This window comes from Xyrauchen texanus, chromosome 14 (assembly GCF_025860055.1).
Source record: "Xyrauchen texanus isolate HMW12.3.18 chromosome 14, RBS_HiC_50CHRs, whole genome shotgun sequence".
Taxonomy (NCBI): domain Eukaryota; kingdom Metazoa; phylum Chordata; class Actinopteri; order Cypriniformes; family Catostomidae; genus Xyrauchen; species Xyrauchen texanus.
The window spans coordinates 46,141,800-46,160,083 of record NC_068289.1 but is presented as its reverse complement, the minus strand read 5'-3'; the positions used below and the strand labels follow the sequence as shown (position 1 = coordinate 46,160,083).

General features: G+C 41.4%; 1 protein-coding gene across 1 annotated transcript in view; it reads right to left on the bottom strand.

The window, feature by feature from the left end:
- The window catches only part of ttn.1 (titin, tandem duplicate 1), a 214,712-nt gene that overhangs the window by 27,750 nt on the left and 168,678 nt on the right, over nucleotides 1-18,284 (bottom strand). The window contains exons 173-175 of the mRNA XM_052142834.1: nucleotides 1,093-18,258; nucleotides 692-988; nucleotides 20-607 (exon numbers count right to left, since the gene is read on the bottom strand). Of these exons, the coding sequence (XP_051998794.1) occupies nucleotides 20-607; nucleotides 692-988; nucleotides 1,093-18,258 (18,051 nt within the window). The remainder of the gene's footprint in view (nucleotides 1-19; nucleotides 608-691; nucleotides 989-1,092; nucleotides 18,259-18,284) is intronic.

Genomic DNA, 18,284 nt, shown 5'->3' with positions numbered 1-18,284 from the left:
GCTTTATAAAATTACTTACTGTATGGAAGCTTCATTGTAATTGTCTGAGTATCAATGTGGTCACTGATGCCAAAGCGATTCTCAGCTTTTACCCTGAATTGATATTCTTCTCCCTTTGTAAGTTTGGTGACTTTAATGGCACTTCTGGCAACAGTGGATGAGACTTCTGTCCAGGCCGGTGTACTTGTTTCACGTTTGACAACAACATAGTTTGTAACAGGACTGCCACCATCATACACAGGAGGGAGCCATTTGAGACATAAGCTTGTCTCTCCCACATCACTAACTTCAACAGGACCAGAAGGAGGACCTGGTCTATCCAGGACTAGTATGATCACATGCATCTTGGATGTTCCACTTGTGTTTGAGGCAACAATGTCATATCTTCCAGCATCATTTGCAATACTTTCCTTCAGGTTAATATTAAGACTTTCAGGGGTTACTTCAAAGCTGAATCGCTTTCCACACTTAACAGGAGCATTGTTTCTTGTCATTGTGACCTTTGGCATTGGTTTGCCAGTAAGAGGAAGCTCAAATTTAAGATTTGATCCTGCTCTCACATAAACAGTGTTGTGTGTGAAGTTCTTCATATCAAACTCAGGGGCATCTGTAAATAAAAAATACAAGATTAATATTTTTTTTTAAATATGGTAAACATGAAATTAATGGAATGTTATGAATCAACACTCACCCAGTTGATCTTTCACAACAACAGGAATTATCATTTCTTTCGGTTCACTGAGTCCAGCGTGATTCTCAGCACGAACTCTAAAGAATAATTCTGTATTTTCTCTCAGGCCCTTAATTGTGTGGGTGTTGGCTTTAACAGTGGCACATTTAACCCACTTCTGTTGGCCGTTTTCAAGTGCATCAATGAGGTAGCTGGTAATTCGGCTTCCACCATCATGCTCTGGTTTTGACCACGCAATGGTAACACTATCCTTTGTGACTGCAGTAACACCAAGTCTAGCAGGTGGACTTGGTTTTTCTGTTGGTACAAAGTTTAAATCATATTTAAAACACAAAATAAATTTAGCTTTTCTGAAAAAACACCTACAATTTAGACAAATCAAAATGTTTTTTGGACTTTACCTGTAATCTTGGTTCCATCTTTAGTTTCAGCTGGTAGACCTATACCAAACTCATTTTCTCCAATAACTCTGAAGTAGTAGATTGCACCTTCTTGTAAATTTTCTACCTTGTATGTCAAACTGTGACAGTTGCTTGTTACACATACCCAGGCCTTTTTGCTTGCTTCACGCTTCTCAACATGATAAGCTTTAACAGCATCACCACCATCATTCTCAGGAGCTTCCCAAGTAAGTGCAGCTGAATCTTTTGTGACTTCTGTAATCTTCACATTAGTTGGTGGTCCAGGGGAATCAAGGACTTTGACCACTATTGGCAAAGATGCAGTTCCAACACCATTGTCTAAAGTAGCAATATATTGTCCAGAGTCATTTCGTGTTGCTTTTTCAATAGTAATAGATGTGAAGTTTTCAGTTGTTTCAATGCTTCCCCTTGCTTTGAGATCAACTTCCTCTTTATTCCATGTAACTGAAGGCACTGGCATTCCCTTAAATGGTGCTGTTAAAGTAAATGAATTGCCATGCTTGACAATTAAAGTCTTTCGCATCTCAATGTCAACTTCAAACACAGGCTCTTCCTTTCTGTCTATTGCTGGCTGTGGCTCAGAAACAGGCGACTGCTCACTTATGCCTATTTTGTTTATGGATTTTACAGCAAATACATACTCTATATCAGGTGTAAGACCTGAAATAGTGAATTCGGTGCTCTTTGTCATTGGAATAGCCACAACCCACTCCTCATCCTGAGATTTCTTGTATTCCACACTGTATCCAAGGATTTGTGCACCGCCATCAGATGATGGCTTTTTCCAGGCAATAGTAATAGAGGTCTTTGTATGATCCAAAATCTTAGGTTTAGTTGGTGGGGATGGCACCAGAAGTTCATCCTCTGCCCTTCCTGAAGGAGATGGATCACTAGCTGGACTCACACCTGCTGCATTTTCAGCATAAACTCTAAACTCATACTCACATCCTCTTCTTACTTTAGATATCACAGCTGTTAGGTCTGTCACAAGCTCCCTGTTCACACGGACCCAGTGAAGACCAGATTTCTCCCGCCTTTCAATGATATATCCAAGAATCTCACTGCCTCCATCAAAAGCAGGCTTTGCCCAAGTAAGATTCATTTCCTCACTGGTCACGCTTGTGATTTCAACATTTGTTGGAGCTGTTGGGATGGTGTATGGATCGGTAACCTTGACTATTTCACTTTCAAGAGCTTCACCAAGTCCAAACTTGTTGACAGCCAATACTCGGAATATGTACTCATTTCCTTTCAGGAGCTTAGTGACCTTAAATGTTGTCATGTTCACTTCTCCATGTATTAGTGTCCATGCCAATCGGCTGGTCTCTCGTTTTTGAACAACATAATGTGTTATTTCTGCTCCGCCGATTTCTTGTGGTGGTCCCCATGACAATGTGCACTCTTCTGCTGTGAGGCCTGTGACTGACAATGGTCCTGCTGAAGGTCCTGGTTTATCAAGAATAACACAATTTACTGGTGTTGTGACACTTCCTGCCAAATTCTGTAAAGTCAAGGCATACTGTCCAGAATCGCTCCTTTTGCAGTCTTTAATTACTATCATTGTACTAGTATCTGTTCCAGTGACCTGAATTCTTGCCTTTTGTTCAATTGCATGTCCATCCTTTGACCAAGATGCAACAGGAAGTGGGCGTCCTGCAATGTCAGCATTAATCTTCAGCATTTCCCCAGCTTTTACAACCACATCTCTGAACTTGACATCCATCATAATGCGTGGTGGATCTACATTATCTTTAACTGTAATAGGACCAGTGTTGTCAGACGGCTCACTGAACAGTCCAGCAGCATTCTTTGCGATGACACGGAAATCATATTGGTCATCCTGTGTTAGACCAGTAACATCAAAGTAGGTCTCTATAACATTAGTAAAATTGCATCTTATCCAGCGACCCTCTGGAAGATCTCTACGTTCAATTACGTAACCAGTAACTTTGGCTCCACCATCATACTCAGGCTTTGTCCAAGAAAGAGATACAGTGGATTTGGTAATGCTAGTTACCACAGGCTGACCAGGAGGATCGCAAGGATCTCGTGCAGCTATGGCTTCACTGGCTTTGCTTGCTTTGCCAATTCCAGCAATATTTTCAGCATAGACACGGAACTCATACATCATGCCTTCCTCTATGCCAATTACTTTAAATTCAGTATCCTTGATGAGTGTCCTGTTCACCTTTGTCCATAGAATACTGGTCCTCTCCTTGCGTTCTAAATGATATCCAAGAACTGTGCTACCACCATCATTAACTGGTTCATTCCATGTGACGAGCATAAAGACCTTGGTGGCTTGAGGTACATGAGGTGTAGAAGGTGGGCCAGGCTGTTTGAATATGTACTGTGCAGTAATGCCCGGAGAATCAATTGGCTTACTCTTTCCATAGCGATTAACTGCATAGATACGAAACTGGTACTCTGAACCTTGTGTCAGTCGAGGTACCTTGATTGATGTTCTGGCGACATTTGTTGAAACAATTTGCCACTCTGTTGTATTCGTATCTCTCTTTTCAACAATGTAATTGTTTATAGAGCATCCACCATCATACTCTGGTTGGGTCCATGACAATGTAATACTGTCAGAAGTCACAGCATCAACCTTTACTGAAGCTGGTGGTCCAGGTTTATCAAGAACAACAATACCAATATCTGTGGACATGGTGCCTGCTGTGTTAGCAAGAGTGATTTCGTATTTACCAACATGCTCAATAGCAGCTTCCTTGATGACAATTTTGCTGGACATTATAGTGTTTATGATTGAAAGAGAGGTTGTTTGCCTCAGTGGGAGGCCATCCTTTTTCCATGAGACAACTGGCTTAGGCCTACCTCTCACAGGGACTTCTACAGTAAGATCACCTCCAGCCTTAACACTGTAAGTATTGAACATCAGTTGTACTGAGGGTTCAATCTCAATATCTTTAGCAACAACAGGCACACCAAGTTCTTGAGGCTCACTCTTACCCTTCTCATTAAGAGCAAAAACTCTGAATAAGTATGTTTCACCATGTGTGAGGTTGCTCACAGTAGCCTCTGGAACCTTAACTGTGCAACTTACACCCCATTTGTCACTGCTCTTCTGTTGCATCTCTACATTGTAGCAGATGATTTTACTGCCTCCATCATGGATAGGTTTTACCCATGTCAGTGTCACGCTGTTCTTTGTAATATCCACAATAGTTACTTTTCCAGGTGGCATCGGTACCTGTGCAACCTTTATAGGATTTTTTGTTTCTGCCATCAAGCCAAATCCATACTCATTGACAGCACACACACGGAAATAGAAAATGCCTCCCTCTTGCAGTTCATCAACTTTAAAGGAAGTTTGTGTGCAGTTGCTTGTCACAGATGTATAAGCTTTCCTTGTAGATTCTCGCTTCTCAACTACATAATTAGTTATTTTAGCTCCCCCATCTGTAAGTGGTGGCTCCCAGCAGAGATTCACAGAATCTTTCTTAACATCTTTCACTTCAAACTTCTGTGGAGAACTTGGTGTATCGAGCACCCTGACATTCACAAATGCAGATTTTGTGCCGCTCTTATTCTCAAGAGTTAAGACATATTTTCCACTGTCAAATCTATTGATGTTGTCAATTACAAGCATGGTATATGAACCTGTGGACTCGATCTGAGCACGTTCTGTTAGAGTGCCATCCTCCTTTTCCCATTTGATGGTTGGCTCAGGTCTACCTCTAATTGTAATGAAAAGGCGAAGAGATCCCCCCGCACGAACTGAGACAACTTTCCTGAGGTCAGCATCAAGTTCAATTTCAGGTGCCTCAATTTTTTCAGATGCAGTCACTGAGCCATGAACATCAGCTGGCTCCCCAACTCCTTCAGAATTAAAGGCACAGACACGGAAGTTATACTCAGCATTTTCCTTCAGCTTTTCAACTGTAAGGCGTGTTGCTTGTACACCAGCTGGAGGTGTGCATATGGTCCATTCCTCTGAAGAAACTTCTTTCATCTCAACAATATAACCTTTAACATATGCTCCACCATCAGTAGCAGGCTTGCCCCAAGACAGAGATACAGATGAGCTAGTGTAATCTGTCACCTTAGGGTGATGAGGTGGACCTGGGGGAGTTGTGGCATTTATTGCTCTATAAAATAGAGACAGGTCACTAAATTCTCCCACCCCAGATTCATTCTCAGCAGCCACACGGTATTCATAGAAATGTCCCTCTGACAGACCAGTGACTTTAAAATGCAGATCAGTGAACTTCTTTCTGTTGCATTTTGTCCATCTCACCCCATCTTTGTCACGCTTTTCCAAGTGATAACAAGTAATTTCTGCTCCCCCATCACTCTCTGGTGCAGTCCATGATAGAGTCATTGAATCTTTTGTTATCTCACTTGCCTCTGGTGCTGATGGGGCACTTGGTGGCTTGTATGGATTACGTGCAATAATAGCTTCAGATTCCAAAGGTTGACCAATACCATATTTGTTAACAGCCATAACTCTAAATATATATTCATCACCTGCCAGAAGCTTGGTCACCTTATAACTCACAGTTGAGATGTTGGTATCAACAATAGTCCATGATAGCCTGCTAGTTTCCCTTTTCTCAAGGATGTAATGAGAAATATTAGCACCACCATTCTGTGATGGCTCAGACCAGTATAGATCACATTTATCAGACATGATGCCAGCTACACGTAGTGGTCCAGTGGGTGGGCCTGGTCTATCAAGAACTTTTACACTTATTGGAATGGTTTTTGTTCCACCACTGTTGCTTATAACAAGATCATAGTGTCCACTGTCCAATCTTGTACAGTCTTTGATTGTAATAGAAGCATATTTATGTGTGCTTTTTACTTCAATGCGCAGTATCTTATCAATTTCCTTTCCTTCTTTTAGCCATTGGATATCAGGAGTGGGTTTTCCATGAATATCTGCATCCAAAACTAAATTAGCTCCAGCACTGACAATAATGACATCATTGTACTTGGGATCCATTGAAACGCTAGGAGGTTCAATTTCATCTGTAGCAGTAATTGGTCCAGAGCTGTCAGAAGGCTCACTGAAGACACCAGCTGCATTTCTTGCAATTACTCTAAATTCATACTGATTGTCTGCTGTTAAGCCTGTAATGGTAAATTCTGTCTCAATAACATTGGTAAAGTTTGCCCTTATCCATCGTCTCTCAGGCAAATCTCTCCTTTCAACAATATATCCAGTTACTTTGCTGCCACCATCATATTGAGGCTTTGTCCACTGAATCCTAATGTGGTTCTTTGATATTACCACTGCCTCAGGAGTACCAGGTGGATCACATGGGTCACGAGCAACAAAGCTCTCTGAAACTTTGCTTGGTCTCCCAATACCAACAATGTTTTCAGCACATACCCTGAATTCATATCCAATTCCTTCCTCAAGATTGCATATTTTGAAAACAGTGTCATTAATAAGGGTTTTGTTTAGTTTTGTCCATAGAATACTTGTTCTTTCTTTGCTCTCAAGGTGATATCCAATCACTGAACTGCCACCATCATTGACTGGTTCATTCCACTCAATTATCATTTGATCCTTGGTGGCAGACTTTATATATGGAGTACCAGGTGGCCCAGGGGGTTTGTAAGGATATTGTACGACAATTGACTTTGAGTCCAAAGAAGCACCCTTACCATATCTATTCTCAGCAATGACTCTAAACTGAAACTCAGCACCTGTTTTCAAATTGGTAATTTTGAGAGAAGTCCTGGCAACAGAACCAGCAACAACTTGCCAAGTAGTTTCAGTGTTGTCTCGCTTTTCGACAATGTAATGCTTTACTTGGCAGCCGCCTGTATACTCTGGGGGTTCCCATGAAATGGAAACAGAGTTATTGCTAACTTCATTTATTTTTATTGGTCCTGTGGGTGGACCAGGTTTATCTAGAATTATGATACTGATATCTTCTGTAACTGTACAAGCACTGTTTGTTGCAGTAACTGCATATTTTCCAAGGTCATCTTTACAAGCTTCAGTAATCTGTAGGACTGTGGAGGTTGGCGTATTTGAAGTACTAACTCTGGATGTAACCTTGAGTGATTGTCCATCCTTTGTCCAAGTAATTTTTGGTTTTGGACGTCCAAAAATAGGTATTTCAAGTTTGAAATCATCTCCAGATTTGACACTATATGTGTTGAACTGCAATTTTAGGATTGGCTCAACTGTGAGGTCATTTGCAATAACAGGTGCAGCAAGAGCCTTTGGCTCACCTTTGCCTTTCTCATTGTATGCCAGAACACGGAATGCATATTCCTTACCAGAGGTCAGTCCAGTAACTGTTCCTTCACATTCTTTTACATTTGTTGCTACACCCCATTTTTCAGTTCCTTTTGGAAGCATTTCAATAAGGTAGCCTACAATTCTACTACCACCATCATGCTCTGGTTTTTCCCAAGCAAGTGATGCACTTACTTTAGTCACATCAGTCAAAATTACCTTTCCAACTGGTTGAGGTACTTCAGAGGCCTTTGAAGCTGTCTTTGTTTCAATTGGTAAACCAACACCATATTCATTTTCTGCCATAACTCTGAAGTAATACATGGCCCCTTCTACAAGATTTTCCACCTTATAAGTTGTCTTGGTGCACTTGTTTGTTACATTTGCATAAGCCTTTCTTGTGGATTCCCGCTTGTCAACAACATAATTCTTGATCTTTGCACCTCCATCATTAAGTGGTGGTTCCCAAACTAGTGTGACACTGTCTGTCTTGATATCCTTAACTACAAGTTTCACTGGTGCTCCAGGTGTATCTAATACTTTAACAGCCACAAATTCAGAAACAGAGCCGCTGCTGTTCTCTAGAGTCACAGTGTATTTTCCAGAGTCCCTTCTGTCACAAGAGTCGATTGAAAGCTGGGTGAAGTTAAGACCCTTTTCAATCACTGACTTTTCTGACAATTCACCTTCATCTTTAGTCCATTTGATATCTGGCATCGGTCTGCCTCTGAATGGTACATTGACTGCAACTGACCCTCCACAACGTACAACAATGCCTTTCCTCAGCTCTGAATCAAGATGAATTTCAGGAGCCTCTTGCTTGTCCTCAGTCTTTGCTGTTCCCGGAATAACTGCTGGTTCACCAACACCTAATTTATTGATGGCACATATTTGAATCTTATATTCTTGTTGTTCTGTTAGCTTAGTGATTTCAAATTTGTTGATGCGAAGGCCAGTGGGGGGAGTACACATAGTCCATTCCTCCTCTTCGGCTTTGCATATCTCAACAATATATCCTTGAATTGCACATCCCCCATCATTAATGGGTTTTCCCCATGCCACTGTAATTGAAGTCTTGGTTGTATCTATAACATGTGCATTCATGGGTGGACCAGGTTTGTATTTGGGATCACAAGCCTTGTAGTATGCAGTTGGCAAGCTTGGCACTCCAATTCCAGCTGCATTTTCAGCTGATACTTTGAATTCATATTCATGATCCTCAATAAGTCCTTGAACTCTGAAACATACATCAGTGACTTTCTGTCTGTTACATCTTGTCCATTTAATTCCAGACCGGTCTCTTTTCTCAATAATGTAGCCAAGAATTTCACTTCCACCATCAGAGTCTGGTGCACTCCAGCAAACAGTCATGGAGTCCCTTGCAATATTTGTCACCTCAATAATATGTGGTGAGCCAGGTGGAACAAATGGATCTTTCATTATTGTCGACGGTGTATTTATTGGCTCACCAACACCATAACTGTTGACAGCCATAACACGGAAAATATATTCATTACCTTCCAGGAGCTTTGTTACTTTGTATGTTGTTGTTTTGCAATCATTAGAAACAATAGTCCAAGCAAGGCGACTTGTTTCACGTCTCTCAATAATGTAATGAGATATAGTGCTTCCTCCATCGTCTTGTGGCGCACGCCATGTCAGAGTACATTTATCGCTTGATACACCTGTGACATGAAGAGGCCCTTCTGGTGGGCATGGTTTATCAAGCACCTTTACTTGGAATGGAACAGTCTGAGAGCCAGCAACATTAGTGAGCTGGAGAGTATAATTTCCACCATCTTGTCTGACTGCATCTTTTACAGTGATTAAGGCTCTGTTGTCAGTGTTTTTTATTTCACATCTAATTGTGTTTTCAACCTCCTTGTCACTCTTAAACCACTGGATTGTGGGAACAGGCCTACCATGAACATCAGCTTCAAGTTTAAATGTATCTCCTGCATTCACAATAATAGCTTGGGTGTATTCTGGGTCAATTGAGAACTTTGGTGGCTCTACCTCATCCAATGCTGCAACAGGTCCACTGTTGTATGATGGCTTGCTGACAGTGCCAACTGCATTCTTTGCAATTACCCTGAAGTCAAATTTGGCACCTTCTGTCAGCCCAGTGACAGTAAAATTGGTTTCAATAACATTTGTGAAACTTGCTTTCATCCAGCGTCCCTCTGGAAGATCACGTTTTTCAACAGTATAGCCAGTGATAACACTTCCACCATCATACTCTGGCTTTGTCCATTGGATGGTTATGGAATTTTTGCTGACATGCATAGCTTCTGGGGTTCCAGGAGGATCACACTGATCACGAGCAACAAAGCCCTCTGAGATTTTGCTGCATCTGCCAATGCCAACAATATTTTCAGCATAGACTCTGAACTCATATTCAACACCTTCCTCTAAAGGACTGGTTTTGAATCGTGTGTCTTGAATCAATGTCTTATTTATCTTTGTCCAAAGGATGCTGTTTCTCTCTTTCCTTTCAAGATGATATCCAATAATGCTGCTGCCTCCATCAGAAACTGGCTCATGCCACTCAACAACCATATGGTCCTTAGAAAGTGATGACACAAATGGAGTTCCTGGGGGTCCTGGTTCTCTATAAGGATACTGAGCAACAACAGCTGAAGAGTCCAAAGCATAACTCTTGCCATATTTGTTTTGAGCAATGATTCTGAATTGATACTCAGCACCGGTTTTCAGTCTTGGTACTTTCAGTGTTGTTCTTGATAATGAAATGGCAACATTCTCCCATGCTGTTGTAGTTGTATCTCTCTTTTGCACAATGTAATTTGAAATTGTGCAGCCACCAGTAAACTTAGGAGGATCCCATGACAATGTAACGCTTGATACAGTTATCTCATCAAATCGCACAGGGCCAGTTGGTGGGCCGGGTTTATCAAGAGTGATGATTTCAATGGTTGCATCCTTCTGTCCAACAACATTGTACACATTTATTCCATACATTCCACCATCCTCTCTTGCTGCTTCTTTAATGCTAAGAATAGTGCTGTGTACTGTATTAGAAATGTTAACCCTTGTTGTGAATTTGAGGGCTGCACCATCCTTTGTCCATGTGACCTTTGACTTAGGGCGACCAGAAATCGGAATTTCAACTTGTAGGTCCTTTCCAACAAGAACACTGTAGTTGCTAAATGCAGGTCTTACATCAGGTTCAATGACAAGGTCCTTTGCTTGCACTGGCACAGCAAGTGTTCTAGGGTCACTCTTTCCTTTTTCATTGATAGCAATTACTCTGAAAATGTACTCTTCTCCAGGGTTCAGATTATTAATTATAGCCTCTAATGTTTTAACATTGGCACAACCAGACCATTTGTCATTACCCTTGACTTGCATTTCAACAAGATACTGAAGAATTCTACTGCCACCATCATGAATAGGCTTTTCCCAAGCAAGTGACACACTTGTTTTAGTAACATCTACAACACTTAATTTACCAGGACATTGAGCCACTTCTGAAACCTTCAAAGGATCAGTGATATTTGCAGGTAATCCTACACCATGTTCATTTTCTGCCAGCACTCTAAAATAGTAACTGCAGCCTTCTTGAAGTGGTTCAATTTTCCATGAAAGTGTGTGGCAGTTTGTGACAACAGCAGAGAATGTTTTTCTAGTGCTCTCACGCTTCTCAACAATGTAATTTTTTATCTTTGCACCACCATCCAAAGATGGAGGCTCCCATGTAAGTGTGACAGATTCCTTTGTAATTTCTTTCACTTTGAGGTTGAGCGGAGCACTTGGTGTATCAAGTACTTTGACACTAATAGTTTCTGATTTTACACCAGCAGAGTTTTCTGCAATCACATTGTATTTACCACTATCTGCCCTATTTATTTTATCAATCACAAGGGAAGTGTAACTGCTGGTTGTCTCAATCTGTGCTGTCTCCTTGATTTGCCCACCATCCTTTTTCCATGTGATTTGTGGAGCTGGTCTTCCTCTGACAGGGATGAACATCCTGAGAGATCCTCCAGCTTTAATACGCATAACCTTTCTAAACTCAGGATCAATATCAAGATCTGGTTCCTCAGTTTTATCCTCTGGCAGAATGGGCCCAGCAACATCAGCATGATCTCCAACACCAACCTTGTTAACTGCACAAACCCTGAATTTGTATTCTTGTTTTTCTTTCAGATTTTCCAAAGTAAAACGTGTTAATTTAACACCTGTTGGTGGGGTGCACATTGTCCATTCATCAGCTGCTGATTCCTCTGCAGCCTTGCCTTCCTCTACTGGAGTCTGTACCTCACCCATGGCTTCTTTTACTTCACATGCTTCAACAATGTATCCCTGGATCTCACAGCCACCATCATAAATAGGCTTTCCCCATGTAAGTAAAACAGATGATCTTGTCATGTCAATCACCTTTGGATTATATGGTGGGCCTGGCTTGAAGACAGGATCCAGTGCTTTATAAAATACAGTTGCAGAACTTGCCTCTCCAACTCCAGCAGTATTCTCAGCAGCAACTCTGAATTCATAGAGGTGGTTTTCAAGGAGTCCAGTAACTTTAAATGTGATGTTAGTAACTGTTTTCATGTTGCATCTAGTCCACCTAATACCTTCCTTGTCATGCTTCTCAATAACATAGCCAGTGACAGGAGTGCCACCATCGTTAGTTGGGGCCTCCCAGGTTAAGACCATAGAATCTTTCTTAACGTTAGAGATTTCTACTCCTTTTGGTGCATCTGGAGGTGTAAATGGATTCTTGATAATAACTGCACTTGACTGCAATGACTGACCAACACCAAATTTGTTAACTGGTAAGACTCTGAAAATATATTCATTTCCTTCAAGCAGTTTTGTAACTTTAAGATTTTCAGCTTGAACTTTGGGTTCAACAACTGTCCAAAGTAGTCTGCTAGTCTCTCTTTTTTCAACAATATAATGAGTGATGTTGCTGCCACCATCTTGTTTAGGTGGTTTCCAAGTAAGACAGCATTGCTCATTGGTTACACCTGTGATGGAGATAGGTCCCTCTGGTGGCCCAGGCTTATCTAGGACACTGATATTGACTTGGACAGCTTTCTCTCCTCCTGGATTCCGCAGCAGTAGAGTATATTGACCTCCATCAGCAAGTTTGGCCTCTTTTACAGTCAAAGAGGTAAAGTTGTCTGTGCTTTTAATTTCACGATGTATGGTGTTTCCAAGTTCCTGCTCACTCTTTATCCAGTGGATTGTGGGTATTGGTTTTCCATGAACATCAGCATCAATCTTGAAGTTGTCTCCAGCATTTACAATAATTGTTTGAGTGTACTCTGGATCTATGCTGATGTGTGGTGGTTCAATCTCATCTTTTGCCATTATAGGTCCAGTACTGTATGAAGGATCACTGAAAACCCCAGCAGCATTTCTTGCAATGACACGGAACTCATATTTCTGGTCCTCTGTAAGACCTGTTGCAGTATACTCAGTCTCTATGACATTAGTGAAGTTTGCCTTCATCCAGCGTCCCGCAGGCAATTCCTTTTTCTCTACAATGTATCCAATGACTTTGCTTCCACCATCATACTCTGGCTTGGTCCAAATAATTGTAACTGAATCCTTTGTGATCTTAACTGCTTCAGGTGTTCCAGGAGGATCACAGGGATCTCTGGCAATGTAGCCCTCTGAGACCTTGCTAGCCTTCCCAATACCAACTATGTTTTCAGCATAAACTCTGAACTCATACTCCAGGCCTTCCTCAAGGCCTGTGGTCTTGAATGTTGTGTCCTGAATTAGACTTTTGTTAAGTTTAATCCAAAGAATGCTGTTTCTCTCTTTACGCTCAAGATGATATCCCAAAATTGTGCTTCCACCATCAATGACAGGCTCATTCCACACCACCAGCATGCTTTCTTTTGTGGATGACTGCACAAAGGGTGTTGCAGGAGGGCCTGGTAGTTTGTAAGGATATTGTGCAACAACAGATTCAGACACAAGCAGAGGGCTTTTGCCATATCTGTTTTCTGCTGCAATTCTGAACTGATATTCAGAGCCTGTCTTTAGTCTTCCAGCCTTAATTTGAGTTCTTGCTAAATTTGCAGCTACAACCTGCCAATTTGTTGTGGATGTGTCCCTCTTTTCTACTATGTAATTGTTAATTGTGCAGCCCCCATCATACTCTGGTGGCTTCCAAGAAATTGTAACACTGTCAGCTGTTACTTCTTCAACTTTAACAGGGCCTGTTGGTGGACCAGGTTTGTCAAGAACAACTATTCCAATATCCACTGTTGTGTCACCAGCTATATTTGATAGTTTAATGCTATACTGGCCGACATCATCTCTGCATGCCTCTTTGAATATTAGATTCAGTAGTGTATCTGTAGAGGAAAAGTTAACCCTGGTTGTTCGTTTAAGTGGAACTGCTTCCTTTAGCCATGAAATGGCAGCCTTGGGACGAGCAGTATATGGAATATCAATTGTCAAATCCTCTCCAGCCAGGACACTGAATGTTGAGAACAACAGCTTTGCAGATGGAGCAAACACAAGGTCCTTGGCAATCACAGGTACACCAATTTGACGAGGATCACTGGTTCCCTTTTCATTCCTTGCAGAAACACGGAACATATACTCTTCACCAGGTGCAAGCCCAGTAATAACTGCCTCACATACCTTAACAATCACAGCCTGTGTCCATTTCTCACTCCCTTTACTCTGCATCTCTACAACATATGCAACCACTCTACTTCCTCCATCATGATCAGGTTTCTCCCACGATAATGTGACACTTGTCTTTGTGACATCTTGAAGTGTAATCTTACCAGGGGGGAGTGGCTTCTCAGACACTTTCACTGATTCACCAGTCTCAATAGGAAGACCAACACCATATTCATTTTCTGCTAGAACTCTAAAGTAGTAGTTGCAGCCTTCTTGGAGTTGATCAATTGTGCAAGTAGTTTTGTGACAGATTGCATTAACTGTAGCATATGCTTTTCTTGTTGCCTCACGCTTTTCAACAATGTAATTCTTTACTTTGGAACCACCATCATTTAGTGGAGGATCCCACACAAGTGAAACAGATTCTTTAGTGACCCTACAAATTTTTAAGTTTTGTGGTGCTCCAGGTGTATCTAGAACTCTAACAGTCACAGAGACTGTCTTTGTTCCGGAGCTGTTTTCTATAGTCAAATTGTATTTTCCACTGTCAAATCTATTCACATTTCCAATAACCATTGACGTAAAAGATGATGTAGTTTCAATTGTAGCTCTGTCTAAAGGTTCATCATTCTCTCTAGACCATTTAACATCTGGTGTTGGTCTACCTCTAATTGGCACAAAAAGTCTCAGTGTATTGCAAGCTCTGATGTTCACAATCTTACGAAGTTCAGCATCAAGGTCAGCCTCTGGTGGTATGAGTCTTTCCTCTGCTTTTGGTGAACCAGGAATAGATGCTGCTTCTCCAATACCCTCGCTATTTAGAGCAGACACGTTGATTTTATATTCCTGATTTTCTTTAAGATTTGTAATTGTAAATGATGTCCCCTTTACACCCTCTTTAGGGGAGACAATTGTCCATTCTTCCTCTTCAGTTCCAGGGAGACAGGTCTCAACAATATACCCAGTTATTTCAGAACCACCATCATAAACTGGTTTGTTCCATGCAAGGGTGATGGAAGAACTTGTTGTGTCCAGGACTCTTGGGTTGCCAGGTGGACCTGGTTTGAAAAGAGTGTCTGTGGCCTTGACAAATTGTGATGAAGGGCTTGGTTCACTTATTCCTGCTGCATTTTCTGCAAAAACTCTGAATTCATATTCATGGCTTGGAACAAGTGCAGTAACCTTGAAATATAAGTCTGTAACTTTCTTTTTGTTACATTTAACCCAGCGCAAGCCAATCTTATCTCTTTTCTCAATGCGATAACTGGTGATTTCACTTCCACCATTGCTCACTGGTGCCCCCCAACAGAGGACCATTGAATCCTTGGTGACTGCTGTTATCTCAGGTGTTTGTGGAGGACCTGGTGGTGCATATGGATTTTCTGCAATTGTTGGTTCAGACTCGAGAGGTTCTCCAACACCATACTTGTTAACAGCCATAACTCTGAAAATGTATTCATTACCTTTGAGCAATTTTGTCACTTGATACTGGTTAACCTGCAAGTCTGATGCCACATTTGTCCATGCAAGTCGGCTTGACTCACGTTTTTCAATAATATAATGCTGAATATTTGCACCACCATCATCTGCAGGTGGATTCCATGTGAGCACACATTTTTCTGCTGTAATATCTGAAACTGCCAGAGGTCCTTTAGGTGGTCCTGGTCTATCAAGAACCTTCACATTGAAGACATGCTTAGCAAAACCACCAATATTTGTTGCTGTCAGCACAAATTCACCACCATCCTTTCTGACAGAATCCTTGTTGATCAAGGCTGCTGTAATGTCTGTCATTTTAATCTGTAGTTTGTATGTATTTTCAACATCTTTTCCATCTTTTGTCCAAACCATAGATGGTAATGGTTGGCCTGCAACATCAGCTTCAAGTTTGAACATCTCTCCTGCTTTGACAAGTACAATATCTTTAAATTTGGCATCAACCATAATTCTTGGTTCTTCAATGTCATCTTTGCAAATAATTGGATCTGATGGATCTGATGGGTTACTAACAGCGCCTGCTGAATTTCTTGCCATTACACGGAATTCATAAGAGGCATCTTGTGTTAGACCACTTATAGTGAATGTAGTTTCGATAATATTTGTAAAATTAGCTCTTATCCAGCGTCCAGCTGGAAGGTCTCTCTTTTCCACAGTGTAACCAGTAATCTTAAATCCACCATCATACTCTGGTTTTGTCCACTGGATAGTGATGGCATTTTTCGACACATAGGATGGGACAGGTTGACCAGGTGGATCCACTGGATCAAGAGCAAGCACTGGTTCAGAAGACTTGCTTGGTTTTCCAATTCCAGCTATGTTTTCAGCAATCACACGGAATTCATAAGCAACACCATCTTCAAGTCCTGTGGATTTGAACAGATTTCCAACCACAAGTGCTTTGCTAATCCTGTGCCAAATAATACTGTTCCTTTCTTTCCTTTCAACATGGTAACCAATGACCTCACTTCCGCCATCAGCAACAGGTTCATTCCAGCCAATTGTCATTGTATCTTTAGTGAATGTGACAACTTTGGGTGTTCCTGGTGGTCCAGGCACCTTAAATGGATATGCAGCAACCACTGCCTCTGATGTTATCGGAGGCCCTGTGCCATATCGGTTTTTGGCCTTGACACGGAATTGGTATTCAGCTCCAGTAATTAAACGGGTTGCTTTAAATGTTGTACGAATTATCAATGAGGACAGTTCTACCCATGTCTGGCTAGTAGTTTCCCTTATTTCAACTATATAGTTATTGATTGGTACTCCTCCATCATTTTCAGGAGCTTCCCATGAGAATTCAATGAAAGTACGTGATATTTTGTCCAGTTTAATTGGTCCCTTTGGTGGTCCAGGCACATCATGCACCTTTACAGTAATGCTATCTGTAACTGAGCCAACTATGTTCTTCCCTGTCATTGAGAACACTCCACAGTCACTCCTCAAACATTCATTTATGATCAATATAGTTGAGGTGGAGGTATTTTCAATCATTGTACGTTGTGTCAGTTTGAGGGGCTGATTGTCTTTCTGCCAGGAAATAGTTGGTTTAGGACGTCCAGAAACAGGCACCTCAACCTTGATATCATCACCAGCCTTGGCAATAACAATCTTCTGACACACACCACGGAGGTCAAATCCTGGCTCAGAACTTTGTTCTCTGATAACAACAGGCTTGCTTGTGCGAGGAAGACTTCGGCCAGAACTGTTCACCGCAAACACACGAAATATATACTCTTCATTTTCATTAAGATTTTTTACAACAAAGTCAAAAGTCTTCACAGTTGTCACATGTGCCCACTGGTCTGTTCCTTTCTTTTGTGCCTCAATTACATAACCTGTAACTCTACTTCCACCATCATGTTTTGGTTTAGTCCATGCAAGACTAACTGAGTTCTTTGTAACATCAGTAAAAGTGACATTTTCTGGTGGAGTTGGTGCTTGAGATACTCTGATTGGGTCTGGAGTTTCAACTGCTTCACCAATGCCATACTCATTTTCAGCAAAAACTCTGAAATAATACTCTAAACCCTCTCCCAGATCTGGAACTCTAACAAAGCATGTCTCACATTGTGTGATCACAGCAGCATACGCCTTGCGAGTAGACTCTCTTTTCTCAATTATGTAATTGGTAATCTTTGCACCTCCATCAATAAGAGGCATTTCCCATTGCAAAGTAATGCTCTCTTTGTCAATTGCTTTGGGTTTCAGGTTGAGAGGAGGCCCAGGTGAGTCCAAAACCCTTACATACACCGAGGCAGTCTTCTTTCCAGCAGCATTTTCTAATGTCAAGTCATATTTCCCTGCATCACGCCTATTACACTCAGGAATTACTAACAGGGTGTATGATTCGGAATTGTCAATGTGTGCGCGAGTTTTCAATGGTGAATCCTCTTTTGTCCACATCACTGTAGGAGTTGGACGCCCTTTAATAGGAATAAATATACGAATAGAGGCACCTGCTCTAACAACTAATGTCCTTCTGAGTTCAACATCAAGATCTAGATCAGGGATTTCTTCACGTTCAACAATTTCATAAAGATCCTCTGTTTGTGCTGGTTCACTAATGCCCATTGCATTCACTGCACTAATTCTGAAATGATATTTCGCTCCAGCCTGCAAGTTGGCGACAACAAACTCAGTGATCCTTAGAGGTGCAACTGTGTCTTTCAGCCAGTCTTCTTCTCCCTCCTTTTTGTGCTCAACTAGGTAACCTGTGACTTCCATGCCACCATCATTAAGTGGCTTGCCCCAATGCAATTCTGCCGTTGTTTTTGTTGTGTCAGTGACCCTTGGGTTTACTGGAGGTTCAGGTACATCTGGGAATCAATAGGATGTATTTTAG